The 17,444-nt window shown below is 40.2% G+C and overlaps 1 protein-coding gene across 3 annotated transcripts in view; it reads left to right on the top strand.

Moving 5' to 3' along the window:
• Positions 1–17,444, top strand: part of PDE4DIP (phosphodiesterase 4D interacting protein) — a 199,106-nt gene that overhangs the window by 25,065 nt on the left and 156,597 nt on the right. For all 3 annotated transcript variants that reach the window (XM_044749294.2, XM_044749306.2, XM_070487170.1), the window contains exon 2: positions 14,572–14,627. In XM_044749294.2, coding sequence (XP_044605229.2) covers positions 14,572–14,627 — 56 coding nt within the window. The remainder of the gene's footprint in view (positions 1–14,571; positions 14,628–17,444) is intronic.

Here is a 17,444-nt window from a genome sequence, read left to right on the forward strand (position 1 = left end):
TTGCCCAGGTAACACACATAGCTGCGGAAGAGCTACAGTCTGGAACGATCTAATTCCAAAGCCTATGCTCTTAATTGCTTCATTTGAGTTGAGTTTGGTAGGTGACTCAGTTTCTTAGTTGGTTTTGAAGCCAGCTACTGATTCTGACTATTCTTAAGCTTATGAATAAGTTTAAGACTGTGATTCTTGTGATTCCAAGTTTCATTCTTGGCAGCTCTGGAAAGGCCGCTTTCTGAGGGGTTCTTCACATGAGCCCCCATACCCAATCTTGCTCAGTCTACTCACAAAGGACAAAGCACAGAGTATTTGAGTTCTGAAAGTTAAATATCCCCTACTCCCAGTTGTGCATCATCTGCCCCACCACAAGTCAGTGGGAATGTTTTTTCCCAGGACTCTTGCCTGACTGTTGCCAGACTCTAGTTAAATCATTTGGGGAAAGCGTGGTGGAATAGCAAATTTCTCATGAATACATTGGCCCTACAAACAGCTGGTTTTGTCACTAATCAAACTGATATCCAGGAATAGGGTAAGAGTTATCAAAGGAATAAGTTCATGGAGATGATGAGGAACTTGATGATGAGGGTAGTTTCGCCCACCTCATAAGTCTAGTATCAATCTAGTGCTCTAAATTTTTAGCATTCACCCATCTGGACGAGCAACTCCTGAGGTGGTTGTAGGTGTTTCAGAGTCCCTGTTTGTATTAGTTTTCTTTTGCTGCTGGAACAAATAACCATAAACTTAGTGGCTTACAAAAACACAAATTTATTATCTTGCAGTTCTGGAGGGCAGAATTCTGAAATCAGTCTTCTAGGCTAAAATCAAGATGTCAGCAGGACTGTTTTCCTCCTGGAGGCTCTAGGGGAGACACCATTTCTTGCCTTTTCCAGCTTCTAGAGGCTGTCCACATTCCTTGGTTCATGGCATCACTCCAGCCTCTGTCCATTCATCTCATCTCCTCCTCTCATTCACACTCTCCTGTGTGTCTCTTACAAGGACCTTGTGATTACATTGGGCCTACCCTGATAATCCAGCATAATCTCCCCATCTCAGAAGCCTTAATCACATCTGAAAGTCCCTTTTGCCATGTAAAGTGATATATTCATGGGTTCTGGAGATTAGGAATGTGGACTACTTTGGAGGGCCTAGTCTGCCACACTGTTAAATGCTGGAAAAGTCATTACTAATTCTCTTCCCCTTTTAGGTGGAAATGTTCCTGTTTCTAGCATATGGGAGAGCTGAATAAAAGTCAGGTGGATCATATTTGAACCTTATACAACTTCCCTGAACAAATAATCCAAGAAAAAGTGAACTTGAACTATTAAAGGCTACCTGTAAGATTGAAGGTTAGGAAAGGAAAGCAAATTAACTAGTCTGTTTTGTTTTACATTACCCTGTAATTTGATTTAATAAAGTGCAAGCATTAATTGTATTTGCCTGCTGTGGCTGTGAAAATTTGGAAAAGGGAAGTAACATCCGAGAAAAATAGTGATTTGGTCTCAAAATTCAAGATTTATTTTTGTATTTTATTTTTTTTATTGTGGTAACTGGTTTATAACATTATATAAGTTTCAGGTGTACATCATTATATTTTGATGTCTGTATAGATTTCATCATGTTTACCATCCAAAGACTAATTACGATCCATCACTACACACATGTCTATCATTCCTTTCACCCTCTTCTCTTGCCCGGTCAGACATGATATTTGAAAATATGCTGCTAAGAGCAGTGTCAAAGAGCATACTGCCTATGTTTTCTTTTAGAACTTTCACGGTTTCAGGTCTTACATTCAAGTCTTTAATCCATTTTGAGTTAATTTTTGTGTATGGCATAAGATAGTGGTCTACTTTCATTCTTTTGCATGTGGCTGTCCACTTTCCCCAACATTTATTGAAGAGACTTTCCTTTCTCCATTTTATATTCTTGGCTCTCTTGTTGAAAATTAACTGTCCATAGATGTGTGGGTTTATTTCTGGGCTCTTGATTCTCTTCCCTGGATCTGTGTGTGTGTGTTTGTGCCAGTACCAGTTTGTGCTGTTTTGGTTACTAGCTTTGTAGTATTTTTTTTTGTAGTATTTTTGAAATCACAGAGCGTGATACCTCTGGCTTTGTTCTTTTTTCTTAGAATTCCTTTGGCTATTGGGAGTCTTTTGTTCTTCCATATAAATTTTAGGATTCTTTGTTCTATTTCTGTGAAAAATGTTGTTGGAACTTTGATAGGGATTGCATTGAATCTGTAGATTGCTTTAGGAAGTATGGACATTTTAACTGTGTTAATTCTTCCAATCCAAGAGCCTGGAATATCTTTCCATTTCTTTGTGTCTTCTTCAATTTCTTTCAACAATGTCTTATAGTTTTCAGTGTGCAGATCTTTCACCTCTTTGGTTAAGTTTATTCTTAAGTATCAAAATTCAAGAATTTTGATTTTGTTTCTCCTCTCCCACATAAAGTGCAGCCTTCAAGTAAGATAGGATGCCCATTTACCATAGTTACATTGAATTTAAAAGATCCCCATTGATAGCTTATTTGCATTTATTCTGCTCAGTATGAACTCTTAGCCTACAGGAAGCAGGGATATTTATCTCTTTGAATTCACGGTGAGTTGACAGGTAGTCCCGTTTACTAATGCTTAGTTACAACCAGAGATGGCATTTCCCCCCATTTTATAGATGTGGCAGCTGAGGCTGGAGAGATTAGGTCAGTGTTGGAGCATGGAGGTCTGGCTGATTCTGATATCTTTGCTTACCGTGGTGCTGCTGCTTTGCAATGTAGCACTTTTTATTAGGAAACAGCTCGTCTTCATAATTGTATTATTGAAACATCTTTGGATGTTGAATTTCCTGTTTAACATTTGGCACTTCTAGCAATTAATTTTCTGCATTTGGGGATGGGAAATCTCTGTCTTTGCAATTCTGATCTACTTTTAAGTAGGCATATACTTGGTCTTTGGCTTGAGGAATTTATCTCAATCAGTGCTGTCACCCCTACTTGCTTATTTCTCACATACTACGTCAGACTGGACCTCCCTCCCCTCTTCTTCCAGCTTACATGCTAAGGCTGGATTTAAAATACGAGAAGACTGGGAATGGGCTGAGTGGTCCCTGAAAGGATAAGTTAGCTGACTTCATCATAGTGCCCTGTCCATTCTGCGTGGCTCAGAGATGATTTACATAAGGCTGTGTGGAGCATCCATCCATTCAGTGGATGCCCGGGGACACTACTGCTATTGAAATTGACCTTATTTTATAAATAAAATTCCAAACTGGGCTCAGAACATTCCACAAGTTGTCTCTGGCAAAAATTCAAATAGCATTTAAAGTTAGAAAAAAGTCTAGAATAAAGGAGATGTCATGATGACCCAAGGTGGCTCTATCTGATTCTATTTTAAAACATTCAAATGTACTGAGGATTTGTTTTCCTCTGTCTCAGAACATCTTCTGAGTTCTGTGGTCAGCAAGACAAGCATGATCTGAATTTTCTTTTTCTCCTCATGGCTGAAGAACTTCATTAGTCATAGACTGTTTATAATTATAATAATAACAATGACTTGTACTTTCATAGCACTTTAATAATTTCGAATACATTTTACCTTAATCTGTCTTATTCTCTTCAGTCCTTTTATGCTTGCTCCACTCTGCAGAAACTTCTTTCTCCCTTGGCTTCTCCAAGGCCAACTAGGAAGGTGGTAACCTGAGGCTGGTGTCATATCATGGCCCAGGCAGAAGGCATAGAAGGAAGCAACAACTGCTGGTATACAGAAAGCTTTGACTGACAAAGAAAATTGAATAATTTCTAGCATTTCACACAATTTAAGAATATATTTATTTTCTATTGTGGAATATCATTATTCGTAATGTGGAATAGCCTGTCCTGTGTAATTATATGACTTTACTTAATCATTCCCCTATCCTGAGGGCTTTAGGTTTCTAGTTTTTAACTGTTATAGTTAATCCTTGATAAACTTCGAGGGATGTAAAGCATCTTCTTCCATAGGATTATTTTGGAATGCTAGCTGTTCAGAAGTGGAATAACTATGTCACACGCTTCTAGTTCTTGAAAATACATTACAAATTGCTTAGAGTTTAGACTTATGAAACTCATATTAATATAGAGGCTATTTCATCCCATTTAAATATCTTTTTCAAGACCTGAGTCCCTATATTGCAGAAAGGGAAACAGAGGCACCTTGACATCAAGTGGCGTCTCCTGGGATAGACGAGGGAAATCAGGAGCAACATTCGGAGCTTGTATCCCTCTCGAGGGTGAAATGCTTCACTGTTACTGTTAACCTCTCTGACCATATGCAACTTTCTCCTAAAATGGTTTCCAGAAAATTTTAATATAAGAAAATGTGGATATAAAAGTGGATATAAAATACATCAAAATTATGTATATATATTAGGATGTCTATTGCAAGGCAAGAATAAAAAAGAAAATAGATGCTGTATTTTGTTATGGGATTATGGACAATACTGCTTATATGGTGCTTTAAAACTAAGTCAATATATGTTTTTATAGCAGGAAAAATTTGTGTTTATGTCTACCAAGTGACAACTTGTAAAGCATGGAACTGAGTTAGTTTTAGAAAGATTATTCTGTGTATTACTTAGAAATTTCTAGATTATTGGCACCACAGGAGCAGTATTATTGCCAGCAGACCTAGGGAGCTGGTTGTAGTGTCGCTTTACTCAACCTGAGCTAAAATTATTATGAGTGGGCCTTAATATACCAGTTGTTCCCACCCACACCCCTCGCCTTGCCTTTGCTAGGACAATTTTGTTTATCCTTCAGAGGTTAGTTTAAGCATTACCTCCTTTGGGGATTATTTTTGGAACCTAGCTCTGGATATTTTCTGTAACCAGAGCACGCTCTGCCTTCTCTGTTATAGCATGCAGCTAGTTGGTTTACTTGGTATTTTCCATATCCTAAGTTTATTGGAAGAAAGGACTATCTTTTGTCTGTAAATCTGCAGCATCGTATATTGTTTCTAGCACTTAGCAGATACTCGCTTAAGAACTTTCCAGAGGACATTTCTGCAAGGCTCATGTGAATATCTCTTTGGTATGCATCTCCTTATTATTGAATGAATACAGCAGATTATCAAAGCTGGATGCCATTATACATTCAAATTGTATTTATTTGTTGTTTAAGAAATATGTGTAAAATTCCTATTATGATCTAGACTTCTTAAATGCTGGATACATGATAGTGAATGATATAAAAACCCTGCCTTCAAGGTGCTGACACTCTAGAGGGGTCACCAGGCATGAGTATACACTACCGTTACAGCTTGACCTCACAATTCCTTAAGTTTGATTCATTTCAGTACGTTGTAAGCACAGCCATCCTTTGTAACTCATCTTCACTCCAAATTCTCCATCCTTAGGATCCTTAACTCTGAAATTATATTCCCTGACCACAAGGTCAAGCCCTCCATCTCCTCACTCTTTCTGAATATTGTTTGCCTTATCGTTTACTCCAGTTCCTCCACTCTCTCATATCTCCCAGGCCATCTGCTCTTCATTCATCCGCCTACTGAGCCTAGACCTCAGGGTCAGCTGTTTGAATGGTTCTCAGCCCTGCTTTAGAGTCTCTTACTGCCTTAACAATCCCCAACCCTTGGTAGCCCTCAGTCAATTTTTTATCCTTTAGGATTCTATAAGCTTGATTTAGTACATTACAAAACCATACTGCGAAGGAAGACTCTAAATTCATTCTTTCTAATCTTGAGCAGGTCTGTAATGTTGTTAAGACCTCTTCCTCCTCCTCCTCCTCTCGCTTGCCTCCTCTCCTGACTCTTCCTCTTTCCGTAAAAATGCATTCCTCAGAACCTTTGATTTCAATAACATAAATAAAATTAAGATAATAAATTGCATGTTCAGTGTTTTTTCTATTTTGTAGAATTCACACAAGCATATGGACTGACGAACAACTAAAAGTAAATACAATCAATGTTGCCTTTAGGTGGTAGCATTTTTTATTATTTTTATTTTTCTCTACACACTTTTCTTTTTTCTGAAATTTCTAGAAGGAGCACATAATTCTTTTAAAATTATTAAAAATAAGCATTATAAAGAAAATAAATACTAAGAGATTACGTGAATAAAAAGGTAGGTGGGAATGGGAAGAAATCATCCCTCTCTTGAGGCTTGCTTGGTCTGGGTCTCTGAGATAGACTGAGCCAACTGCCTTGGCATACCCCAGCGCCTGGTGAATAGTGGTTGTTAATGAAAACTGAGAACTACAGAATGTATTGCCAGGACCAAAAGGAAAAAGCACAAGCTAAGTTTTAGAAGTGAGGGGAGACACCATATACCATCCCCGAGTGATGTGACTGAATCCAGGCGGGTTATTTTCATGTCCCTCTTGAAAGAGTGGTATCAGTGTCTGGGCTGATTCAGGGGACAGGGAGGAGAATTTATGAGATAGTTAGATGTCTGATAACCTCATAGGGCAAAGTGAGGGAAAAGTTACTTGAACCGCCTTTACCTTTTTACAGTATTAAGTGGTTTCTCTGAACGTTGATAGATAGCAGCAAGAAAAATAATGTTAGTCCCCTTTAGGACAAAGACTCAGGGTGAGAGCAAAAGAAGTCATAAAACTCAGAGGAGGTGTTGCAGGTGCACAATGATGCTTGCAGTTCCCTGTAGCAATTGAGGACTTAGCACTCCAGAAAACTACCTCCCAGCGTTCCAGTGGGCTGTGGCCACGCTCAGTGAATAGACTGTGTTGAGTGAAGGGTGTGATTGCAGCCTGGACTGGAGAAAGTGGATGTTACTGCATCGGTGCCAAGTAAGCCCACACTTCGTGGGCAGAGGGAGACGCACAAGTGAAGCTCTCTCTGTTCTGAGAGGCTTTGCCAGTTAAGCATCCTAGCTTGCAGAGGTTATAATGATAGGTCTTGAGAGGAGAAAAATTATAATCTCACTGTATTTATTATGTAATAGTCTTGTGCTCTGCATCTGTGACTTCTATCCTATTTGCATTTGAATATGTGTTTTTGCAATTCTGGTGCCAAATGGGGGGTATTTGGCAATATTTGGAACATGGAAGATAGGCTCAGTGTCTCTCTTGGCAAGAGAAAAAGAGATCTGAAAAGGCGAAGTCTCAGGGCTTGTTCACTAAGGGCCTTTCCCATTTTGATTGAGTCTATCTCCATCACCTCTCCACCCAGTCAGTTCATTGCCTTTGTCCCTTAGGGGCAATGCCAAGCATTATCAGAGAAGGGGTTCAGGGAAGTCGTGAATATTTGGGGGAATTTGGATAGAGAGAGGGAAGTATAAAATAATGCATGACCCACTCTTCAAGAGAGGACCTATATAAAAAGTCATATTTGCCACTTCCCTTTTAGGATTTTAATTCATTAAATACCTGTTATACCTGTATTCAAATACTCAAGTGTGAGCGGTGTCCATCGGGGATGAAGTGGTGTTCCAAGAAATGAGTTTGTGTCTGGATTTGACTCTAAATGTCATCCCTTTCCCACAGCAGCGCTGCCCGCCCTTCCTTGCACCTCACTTTCTCAGGGGTCATTTCCCTGGAGTCAAAGCAGGTACAAAGGAGGCTCCTGGTAGATGTGTGGGTAGAAATAGGGCATATTGGGCAGAGTAAAGGTTTGGAGTCAGACAGATACAATTTTCCAGTTCAGGCTTGACACCAACTAGCTGTACGATCTTGGGCAGATTGCTTCATCCTTCTAGGCCTCTTGCTTCCTCATCTGTAAAATAAGGGTGACAGTACTTACTTTACAGATTTTGTGAAAACTGAATGAGATTCAGGAAAGTATATCAGGCACTCAATGAATTGTGGTGGCCGCATTGGTGGTGAATTGTGCTGGTTGGCCACAGTAATGATGGTGGTCATTTAATGCAAGATTAGTGTTGAGGAAAATTCCAGTGTAAAAAACATGTTTAACTGTAAAGTTATGCACAGTCAAGCCAGAGACTGCTACCTGTAGATGTCTTTCTTTCTAAGTTGGCACTCTTTGTGAAACCCACCATTTAAAGCTTCTCAGAGCCAGAGCTTGACGCATTAAAGAAAGGCCACAGTTCTCCTCCTCTTTCTAGCCCTTTTATATCTGCAAGGGCTGAATGTGGATATAAATCAAAAATGTGAAAAGCAGATCTTTGAACTTTAGGAACATTTCTTTCATTTGAACTAGAATCTAGCAACTCATGTCAAAAAAGCTTTAAGAATATTGGGGGCCGGCCCAATGGTGCAGCGATTAAGTTCACACAACCTGCTTCAGCGGCCCGGGGTTCGACAGTTTGGATCCCGGGTGTGGACCTACACACTGCTTATCTAGCCATGCTGTGGCAGGTGTCCCACATATAAAGTAAAGGAAGACGGGCACGGATGTTAGCTCAGCGCCAGTCTTCCTCAGCAAAAAGAGGAGGATTGGTGGCAGATGTTAGCTCAGGGCTAATCTTCCTCAAAAAAATAAAAGATTTAAGAATATGGGAATTAGAACAGAATGTGTGTTTGGTTCAGTGCCTAATACTGGGGACACCCCAATAAACAGCAGACGTCAGCAATCTTCCTGTCATACCAATAGCCCTGCTGTTGAGAAGGCCACACTGAACCTATTGCCTTACATCTTTTATTGGGGGCATTAAATAGAAGAACAATGTAAATTAGATCAAAATATGTTGCCCAGTTTTTTTTTTTAAATGGGAATTAACCATTTAGTATAAAAATAGCAAAAAAAAAAAATGATATTCACTTGTATTTTCTACCATCCTAAACCTCCAGCCTTTTCACTTCTCCAGATTCTCTCCTATTCTGATCAGTAGGCATTTTGTTGTTGTTGTTGGAGGAAAGTTGGCCCTGAGCTAACGTCTGCCACCAATTCTCCTCTTTTTTGCTTAGGAAGATTGGCCCTGAGCTAACATCCGTGCCCATCTTCCTCTACTTTATGGGATGCCTGCCACAGCATGGCTTGATAAGCAGTGTGGAGATCCACACCTGGGATCTGAACCCCGGCCACCGAAGTGGAGGGTGTGAACCTAACTACTAGGCCACCGGGGCATTTTTTACTGCAGTGCAAATCTTAGTCCTTATCCTTTCTTGCTGACAGTTTTGATTATTTTAAATCATCTTTGGGGGTTCTGAGAGTTAGATAAAGCTACAGGGTTTGAGGAGGGATGTGCAAATGGAGAAATGTTTTCCCTGTTGACGCCCCTTAATAATCCTGTGTGTGGGTTGGATTTTGGGGAGGAAGGCTTGAAGAGAGGGGAAGGTAAAAAGGAAGTTTGAAGGGGGTCCTGAGGAGCAGTTCATGCTGACTCAGGTGGAGGGAACAAAAGGAAAGCCCTGAATACACCTTTCATTTTCCTACTTTGGGGCCTATGCCATGTTTCATCATGTATTCACATCCATCCTTCAAGGCCTAGGTTCAATGTTCTCTGTTTTCTATAGATTTCCTAGACTCCCTCTAATCAGGACAAAATTAATTTCTATCTCATTTATGTTCTGAAATCTGTTTTAAATCTCATTATTCTAATAATTCTCTCTTTGAGTCCTGTCTGCCTCCCCCAGTAGACTCTGAGTACCTTGGTGACAGGGTCTATTTCTTTTTCACCTTTGTATTTCCAGTGCTTGCCATATAAACAACTGCTCAATAAATGTTTATGAAATGGAGTGAAAAACCCTAGAAATAGGAATCAAGGCCTAGATTTTGCTCTAAGTACTGCTATAGCAGATTGTTTTTCCTCCTTCTGAATTTCTGTTTATAATAAGGAAACCTTATAAAAAGAAGTTTGGAAGATAGAAAATGCCTCTGGAAGATGGCCTTTGTCCCCAGGCTTAGAGAAGCTAAACCAGGGTGATGGTGAGTGACGAAGTAGGGGGGCCAGACTATGTGGTGCTGGAAAACCCCAAGTGTATGTGACTGCCCTGGGGAGGGGCCTGAAAAAATACCCACCCTCTTTGGGAGTTTGGACACTCATATGGGAAGAAATAGCCCTGGGTTAATTATCTTACTAGGGGAGACTGAGGAGAAGAAAGCAATGGGGCCTAGATAGGCCTATTTCTGTTTCCTTAGACATAGTCTGGGGGTGACTTTGGACCTGGTATACTAATATCTCATACTGTCCAAAGACTTGCTGCACAACTTGTTCTGTGATGTGAAGTCGTACGATTGTCATCGTGCCATTGCTCGTGAATAATGTGGTCCGTTAACACAGTCCATTGCTCTTCTTAGTCCACAGATTAAACAGGCCAAAATACAAAGCGATAACACCAAATATGCAGTTTGCAAAGAGCAGTCTATGGCTGCCTTATAGAAAATCTCTCTTTGTAGGCTCCATCATAGTGTTACCCTTTGCTAAGGAAGAAGGACCCAAGTTCCCACCCCTCCCCACAATGTTAGGAGAGTCTAGACTAGTGAGACCCGTAAGCCGCTCAAATCCTGGAAAGGAACTGTATCAATGGCCATTTTTTGGCAAAGCAAAACTGAGTGCCTTGGATATTCCTGACATAGTTGAAGCTACCATATTTAGAGAATTACTGGAAGATATCATCAGAGCACAGTTGGACAGCATCCTAGTATCAGAGTGTAGCAGATGGCTTTGAGAGGAGCAATTATGTTCTGATCATTCTCAACCTAATCACCCTGGAAAACTTTAGGAAAAGCTAGTAATATGGGATGTTGAATGTTGATGTATTGTTTGAGTCTAGTATCTTCATAGCTACTTATCAGCAAATAAAAAAAAGTGGGTAATATACCATGCAGAAATTAAATGAGTGAACAGCTGGGGGGTGGATGGATTGTACTTGCAAAATGCTTCATTCTTCAAATTAAGCAGGAGAGTGTCTGGGCAAAAATTAGTAAATCTACTTTTAGCAGAATTGGTATCAGTATTGACAGATTGATGAGTTAGGGAGAAAAAGGATGAGTATAGTTCACTTAAACAGGAAAAGCAATATTTAAGGTAAAAGTGTCTTGGAGGAAAGATTATATATGTGCATCTATGCAGGAGAGCTGTAAGTGCCTTGGTGAACCACATGCTACCTGAGCATCAGTCATTCATGGACTAATGTTAAAAGAAAAAAACTATGGGGTTGGCCCACTGGCGTATTGGTTAAGTTTGGTGTGCTCCCCTTCAGTGGCCTGGGTTTGCAGGTTCAGATCCTGGGTGAGGACCTACACCACTCACCAAGCCATGCTATGGCAATGACCCACGTACAAAATAGAGGAAGATTGGCACAGGTGTTAGCTCAGGGCCAATCTTCCTCACAGACGCAAAAAAAAAATATCAAGAAACATTTGAATTTGAGAAACCAGGACAAAGACATCCAAGTTTTTTTCTGGACTAGGGTAATATGGAAGAATTTACCAACATCTATTACTGTTTCTTTGTGTGTGTGTGTGTGGCCAGGCTTGGAGTCTGTCTCTAACATACCTCAATTCTCTTTGCACTTCGCTTTATCAGATGTTGTCACAAATTGCAATCCCTTAGACATATACCCTGTGTTTCTTCACTATGAGCCCCTTCCCTAGGGGAGCATCAAATTCCTCACCAACCTTTTGGAGCAGCTGAGTGAGCCCCACTCTCTGGCAATAAGAGAGGGAATTTGAGCTGTTAATAGAGTTAAAGTGATTTTTAAAAAATCTCCTGAGACTACAATAAGCCCATTAACTCAGTACCCATCCAAAGTGGCCTCACTACCCTTCCAGTTATTGATTCATACAGGGTAAGCAGCTGGCTCAGAGCGGGTGTGGGTCGGGGGGAGAAGGTGAGGTGTCTCGTGGGACCATGCCTCGCCTTGCTATAACCTGCTCCTGATTAGAATGTGGAATCTTCTGAGCAAAGAGGATTGAATGCGATCAAGTCTGGAAAGTTCCCTGGATCTTTGGAAAGTATTAAAATGGGTTTTATGGTTAAGCATCTATTAGAATAGAATTGCATAATTACTGCAAGGACCCTTAGAAATTCATGTACTTCTTTTACAAATATTTGAGGAAACTAAACCTCAGAGAAGTAAAAGTGACTTATAAGCCAGTTAGTAGCTTATCATCACAAATTAATTATTTATGTGCTGTAGCCAATAGTTTACTCAAGACTGTATCAGAAAGCAGAAATGAAATCTGCACTTGATCTATACCAGGGTCACAGCCTCAGAGACCTATAAGGAGCCAGGAAAGTACCATAAATGAGTGCATGAGCTGGGACTACAAGGATAGGGAGTGACAGGGACTGTGGCAAGCTGTAGAACACGTCTGTTCTGTTTAAAGGCGGCAGGTTATCCCCCTATGTGGAAAGACAGGCCCAGTGTTGCTAGACCCATTCATTTTCCAAGAGGCATTAGAAATGGGTCAACCTTGTATTGACCAAATGAAACATGTTGGATGGGCTGAATTTGGCCTGAGGAATGACCCTGCTCCTGACGGCAGATGCACAGTTAGTTAGGTCTGTGGACTGAGCATAAGGGAATCCATCCAATGTGTGAATAGCAGCAGCTAAGTGTGAGTTTTTTCCCCACAAATTTTTCAAGACATTGTTCTGGCTGATCGTTTCAACATCTTTCCCCTACTTTATCTCAGCAAGGGGAATCCATAAGCAGTACATTCATCTCTTTCATTGTTAACTCTCAGAGAGAATTTTTAATGACAAGTGGAGAAGGGAAAGAGACCTGGAAGAACAACAAGCCACAAGCTGGTGATCTGCTTTTGAATAAGAAAGAATTGCCAGGTGGTGTATGTAGTCCAATGTGCCCTGTCTGGTACTTTCATGTCCATCTGGAACTTAACAAAGTGAAGATTCATGCCAAGATCCAGCCCTGAGGCAGAAAAGCAAGAACATCAACAATTTCTAAATAAATGCCAGGCTCTCCTCCACCTTCCTGTGAATGTCTTCTGGCTTTTAAAAGGAGAAGCCCTCTAAATCTCTCTCTACAGAATTATTTTTGGAACAACTAACTAGGAGTACTCCAGGATTTAAGGAATAAGCTAAATGTTGAAAGCATCTCTCTGTAGGTTTATTGCAATCATCTGTTTTTGCCTTCTCCACCCTGACAGTCTGTTGTCAAAACAGCAGCCAGCCCTTTTAAAAGAGTCGTCACTCAGTTCATCTCTCTTTTTGACTCACAAGATTCCAGTGACTAAATGCCTCTCGATGTCCCGCAAGGCTTGTTACAGTCTGCCCCCTGCCCAGCCTTCCCACTACTTCCCTGACTTCACCTCCTACTACTCATCACGGGCTCACTGCCAGTCCCACTGGCCTCCTTGCTGCTCCAGGAACGCGCTGGCAAGCTCACTCCTAAGGGCCTTTGCGTTCGATATTTTCTGCTTAGAAGACTCTCCCCAGATACCCAATGGCTACCCTCACTGCTTTTCAGAAAATACTTGCCTACTGAAAATTGCAATCGCCTCTTCCTCCCCACACCTTAGGCACTCCCCATCCTGTTCCCTACTTTAATTTTTATAGTGCCTGTCCCCAGTTACCATTATACATTTTACTTACTTCTTTCCCCTTACTATAATGTAAGATCCATGAGTGCAGGCACTGGTGTCTGTTTTGTTCATTGCGACATTCCTATAGTTTAAAACAGTGTCTAAAAACACACTAGGTGTGGGGCCAGCCGGGTGGTGCAGTGGTTAAGTTCACATGTTCCACTTTGGTGGCCCGGGGTTCACTGGTTTGGATCCCGGGTGCAGACCTTTGCACTGCTTATCAAGCCATGCTGTGGCAGGAGTCCCACATATAAAATAGAGGAAGATGGGCATGGATGTTAGCTCAGGGCTAATCTTCCTCAAAAAACAATAAATAAATAAAAATAAAAACACACTAGGTTCTTGATGAGTATTTGTTGAGTACATTTTGAGTTTTTTTCTCCTTCTGTGCTAGGGATGGTGGTCTTCACTGTGCTTGACAGATACACCTATTGCTACTGAAATGTAGTGTTTTAAACATTTCCATTAATAGCCTTTGTCTGTTTTCCGTGTCAGGTCTACTTCCTAAACATACCTTGAATTTTTTTGCTTCATCTCTACTATCTTTTCCTTCAGTGAAAACCATCACAACTTCTTGCTCTCTCCATCCACTTTTGTTCCCTCCACAGTCTCACTCAGCAGGCAGAATGACATATCTGAAATTAAATCTGGTCATTTACCATTCATTTTCTCATTTAAAATTCTTCAGTGGTTTCTCATTGTCCTTCACATAAAACTCACTATCCTACTCATCCCATAGCCCTGCATGGTCTTGTTGAAACATTGGGTCTCTCTCTTCCTCTGACAGCTCAAGTTCCTTCCCAACTCAGGGTCTTTGCTGTTCCCTCATGATGGAATATTCTTCTGTTTCCATTTTTCATCTGGTTGATGTTCTCTGCATCTCAGGAATTATTTGTTCAATAGCTGTCTCTACATGTACTTATTGAGGATAGGAACCCTTCCTGTGGGGTGTGTCTTTGTATCTCCAGCACTTACCACTGTCCCTGCTACAGAACAGGAGCTTAATGAATTCTTGTGGAGAAAGAAATGAAAACAGAACATAGGTGTCTTGCCACCTCAGGGATTGGGGACTGTGTGGGGTGCTATCTCATTAATCAACAATGTGTTTCTCTCCACAGAGATTATTTTGCAGATGATGATGAGGAGATGGTACCCAGAACAAGTCATGCAGCAGGTAAGGAGGCCGTGGGCCTTTCCTTGCTAGATACTTGGTTTCCTGCCGATCGTATTCGCTTGAATTATGGACCCCTTAAATTCATCACGGCAATATCCTCAGACTTTTTGTCAATTTCCAAATTTGCACATACTAGTGTAGCATATAATTCCCCACCTTCTCAGCACAGTGCAGTAAATCATAAAACTGAAATACTTGTGTGAACTCTTCATACTTTTAACAGTTCTGTAGTTGTAAGATTAAAGTCACTTGTAAAATGATTAAAATAGATTCTGCTATTAAAATGAAATCTCTACTCTTAAATGTACCATTAAAATGGGTAATTAAGTGTCACCCGTATAAGTGAGATTAAGTGAGAAAAGCTCTTAGTACAGAACTTTTCAGGGAATAAGCACCCAGTAAATATTATTATTATTAATGTATTCGTAATAATATTATACCGTTACCACACTAACATTAGCCAGGGATCTACCTGAATGACAAAACCAAAGTGAAGACAGTTCTCTTTGGGGGAACATTTTTCACAAAAACTTTTAATCACTGAAGGGTTTTACTTCATTTGCTAAGTGGTTTACCTTTTTCATACCAGCCTTGAAGCGCAGATGGTTCATATGCACAATGTAGAAAAAAATTTTTAATTTGAATGTGTTAAAGACTTCAGAGTCCCTTAAAATTAGCATTGGTAATGGTGTATATTAAATCTACAAATCCCAAGGGCCTACCATACTCATTTTGAGCATCAGGATCCTCCATTTTGAGGTCAGATCAAAGGACTAGGGCAAAAATGGAAAAGGAATAGACAAAATGGCTACTACAGGCAAGATATTAGGGTGGGCATTTCATTTATTGTTTTGTTTAATCCATATAAAAGCTCTGTGAGAGAAGTATTATTATTCCCATTTTTACTTTTTTTTTTTTTTAAAGATTTTTTTATTTTTCCTTTTTCTCCCCAAAGCCCCCTGGTACATAGTTGTATATTCTTCATTGTGGGTCCTTCTAGTTGTGGCATGTGGGACGCTGCCTCAGCGTGGTTTGATGAGCAGTGCCATGTCCACGCCCAGGATTTGAACCAACGAAACACTGGGCCGCCTGCAGCGGAGCGCATGAACTTAACCACTCGGCCACGGGGCCAGCCCCCCGTTTTTACTTTTTAAAAAATTTTTATTATTATTATTTTTTGCTGAGGAAGATTCGCCCTGAGCTAACATCCGTGCCAATCTTCCTCTATTTTTCAGTATGTGAGCTGCCAGCACAGCATGGCCACTAACAGAGCAGTATAGGTCAGCACCTAGGAGCTAAACCCGGGCCACTGAAGTGGAGTGCACTGAATTTAACTATGAGGCCACCAGGGCTGGCCAATTATTCCCATTTTTACAGAGGCAATGAAGCTCAGCAAAATTAAGAGATTTGCCTAAATTCCCACAATTAGCTAGTGGTCAGGATTCATATGCAAGCTTCATAGTCTCTTCTCTTCCCATCATATGCCACTAATCTAACTGTAATGTATTGTCATTCTGTTTCATCACATTTTCTTCCTTTTAATAGCCTATTTAATTTCATCTAAATGTAGAAGACAGAATTCTTTCTAATTTCTCTTAATTAAAACATTTGCATTTACTTAGAAATAATCAGAATATCAACAAAACAGGTACAACATTATTATTACTATTATTATTATTATTATTATTTTGCAATCACAGAGTGTTATACAATGAACAGAACAACAACCATTTTGTACAAGCTGAATCAAAGACAGTTGAAGATGGAAAAAATACCACTTCCATCTATAAGTAATTTGTGCTGTGCACCGATAAAACCTACTTTAAATTTCTGTGCTACTTTAAGCCCCTATGCTCCGCCAGGCAAAGTTAGCGGCTGTTGAAAATACCATTAAGGACAGGGCTCTCTAAGGACACACTTGATAGCATGCTAATTTTACAAAAATGAAAAGACACTATACAGTGTCCAGTTTAAAAACAATCTATATGGCCTTACATTTCATTTTTTTTCTTTTAAATCAATAATGTAATGGGAGTTAACTATTTTTAGACAAGAGAAAAGCTGCACTGGAACCACCCTATTTATCATCATTATTTTCTCCTTCATTGTCGTCTTCATCTTTCTTTTCACCATCATCTTCCTGATCCTTTTTGTCTTCCTCCTCTTCCTTCTTTCCTTTCATTTTTTTTTTTTAAGTAGAAAATGCTTTTTTCTGAGCATTTAAAAAAATGCTGAGCAGTTGAATAAAGTATCTGAGGATTGTCTCCTGTGCTCCTTCTGGCGAGTTTACAGAAAGAAAGAGGGCAGGAGGGAGAGCAGGAGGATGCTATCTCCCATGCCCTAGGTTGTCTTTTCATTCTGTTGATGGTTTCCTTTGCTGAGCAGAAGCTTTTTAGTTTGGTGTCATCCCCTTTCTTTTGCTTCTGTTGCCTTTGTTTTGGCGCCCATGCATATATAGTCAATTAATTTTCAACAAAAGAGACAAGAATATACAAAGGAGGGAGGAATTGAAAGGAAGGAAAGAGAAAAGAAAAATGAAAAAAAACAAAGGAAAGGAAAGGACAGAAAAAGAGCCTATGATGACTTTTTGTCTCTTGGCTCCTTAGGATCTCCTTTGCCCTTATGTCCAGGTCTGTCTAACTCTTCCTCCATGAGGCACAGAGTCACCCAGAGCCCATTTTGCTCTCACTTGCACTGACACTGTCTACAGAGCTAAGTATTGTAATGGCTGTCATTCTTTCTGACTTAAAAAAGAATTGTTCAGTAAGAAAGGCTCATTGTGAACACCATGCTTCTTCCTACCTTCAGGCTCTGAAG

The sequence above is a fragment of the Equus asinus genome, chromosome 16, assembly GCF_041296235.1.
Source record: "Equus asinus isolate D_3611 breed Donkey chromosome 16, EquAss-T2T_v2, whole genome shotgun sequence".
Lineage (NCBI taxonomy): Eukaryota > Metazoa > Chordata > Mammalia > Perissodactyla > Equidae > Equus > Equus asinus.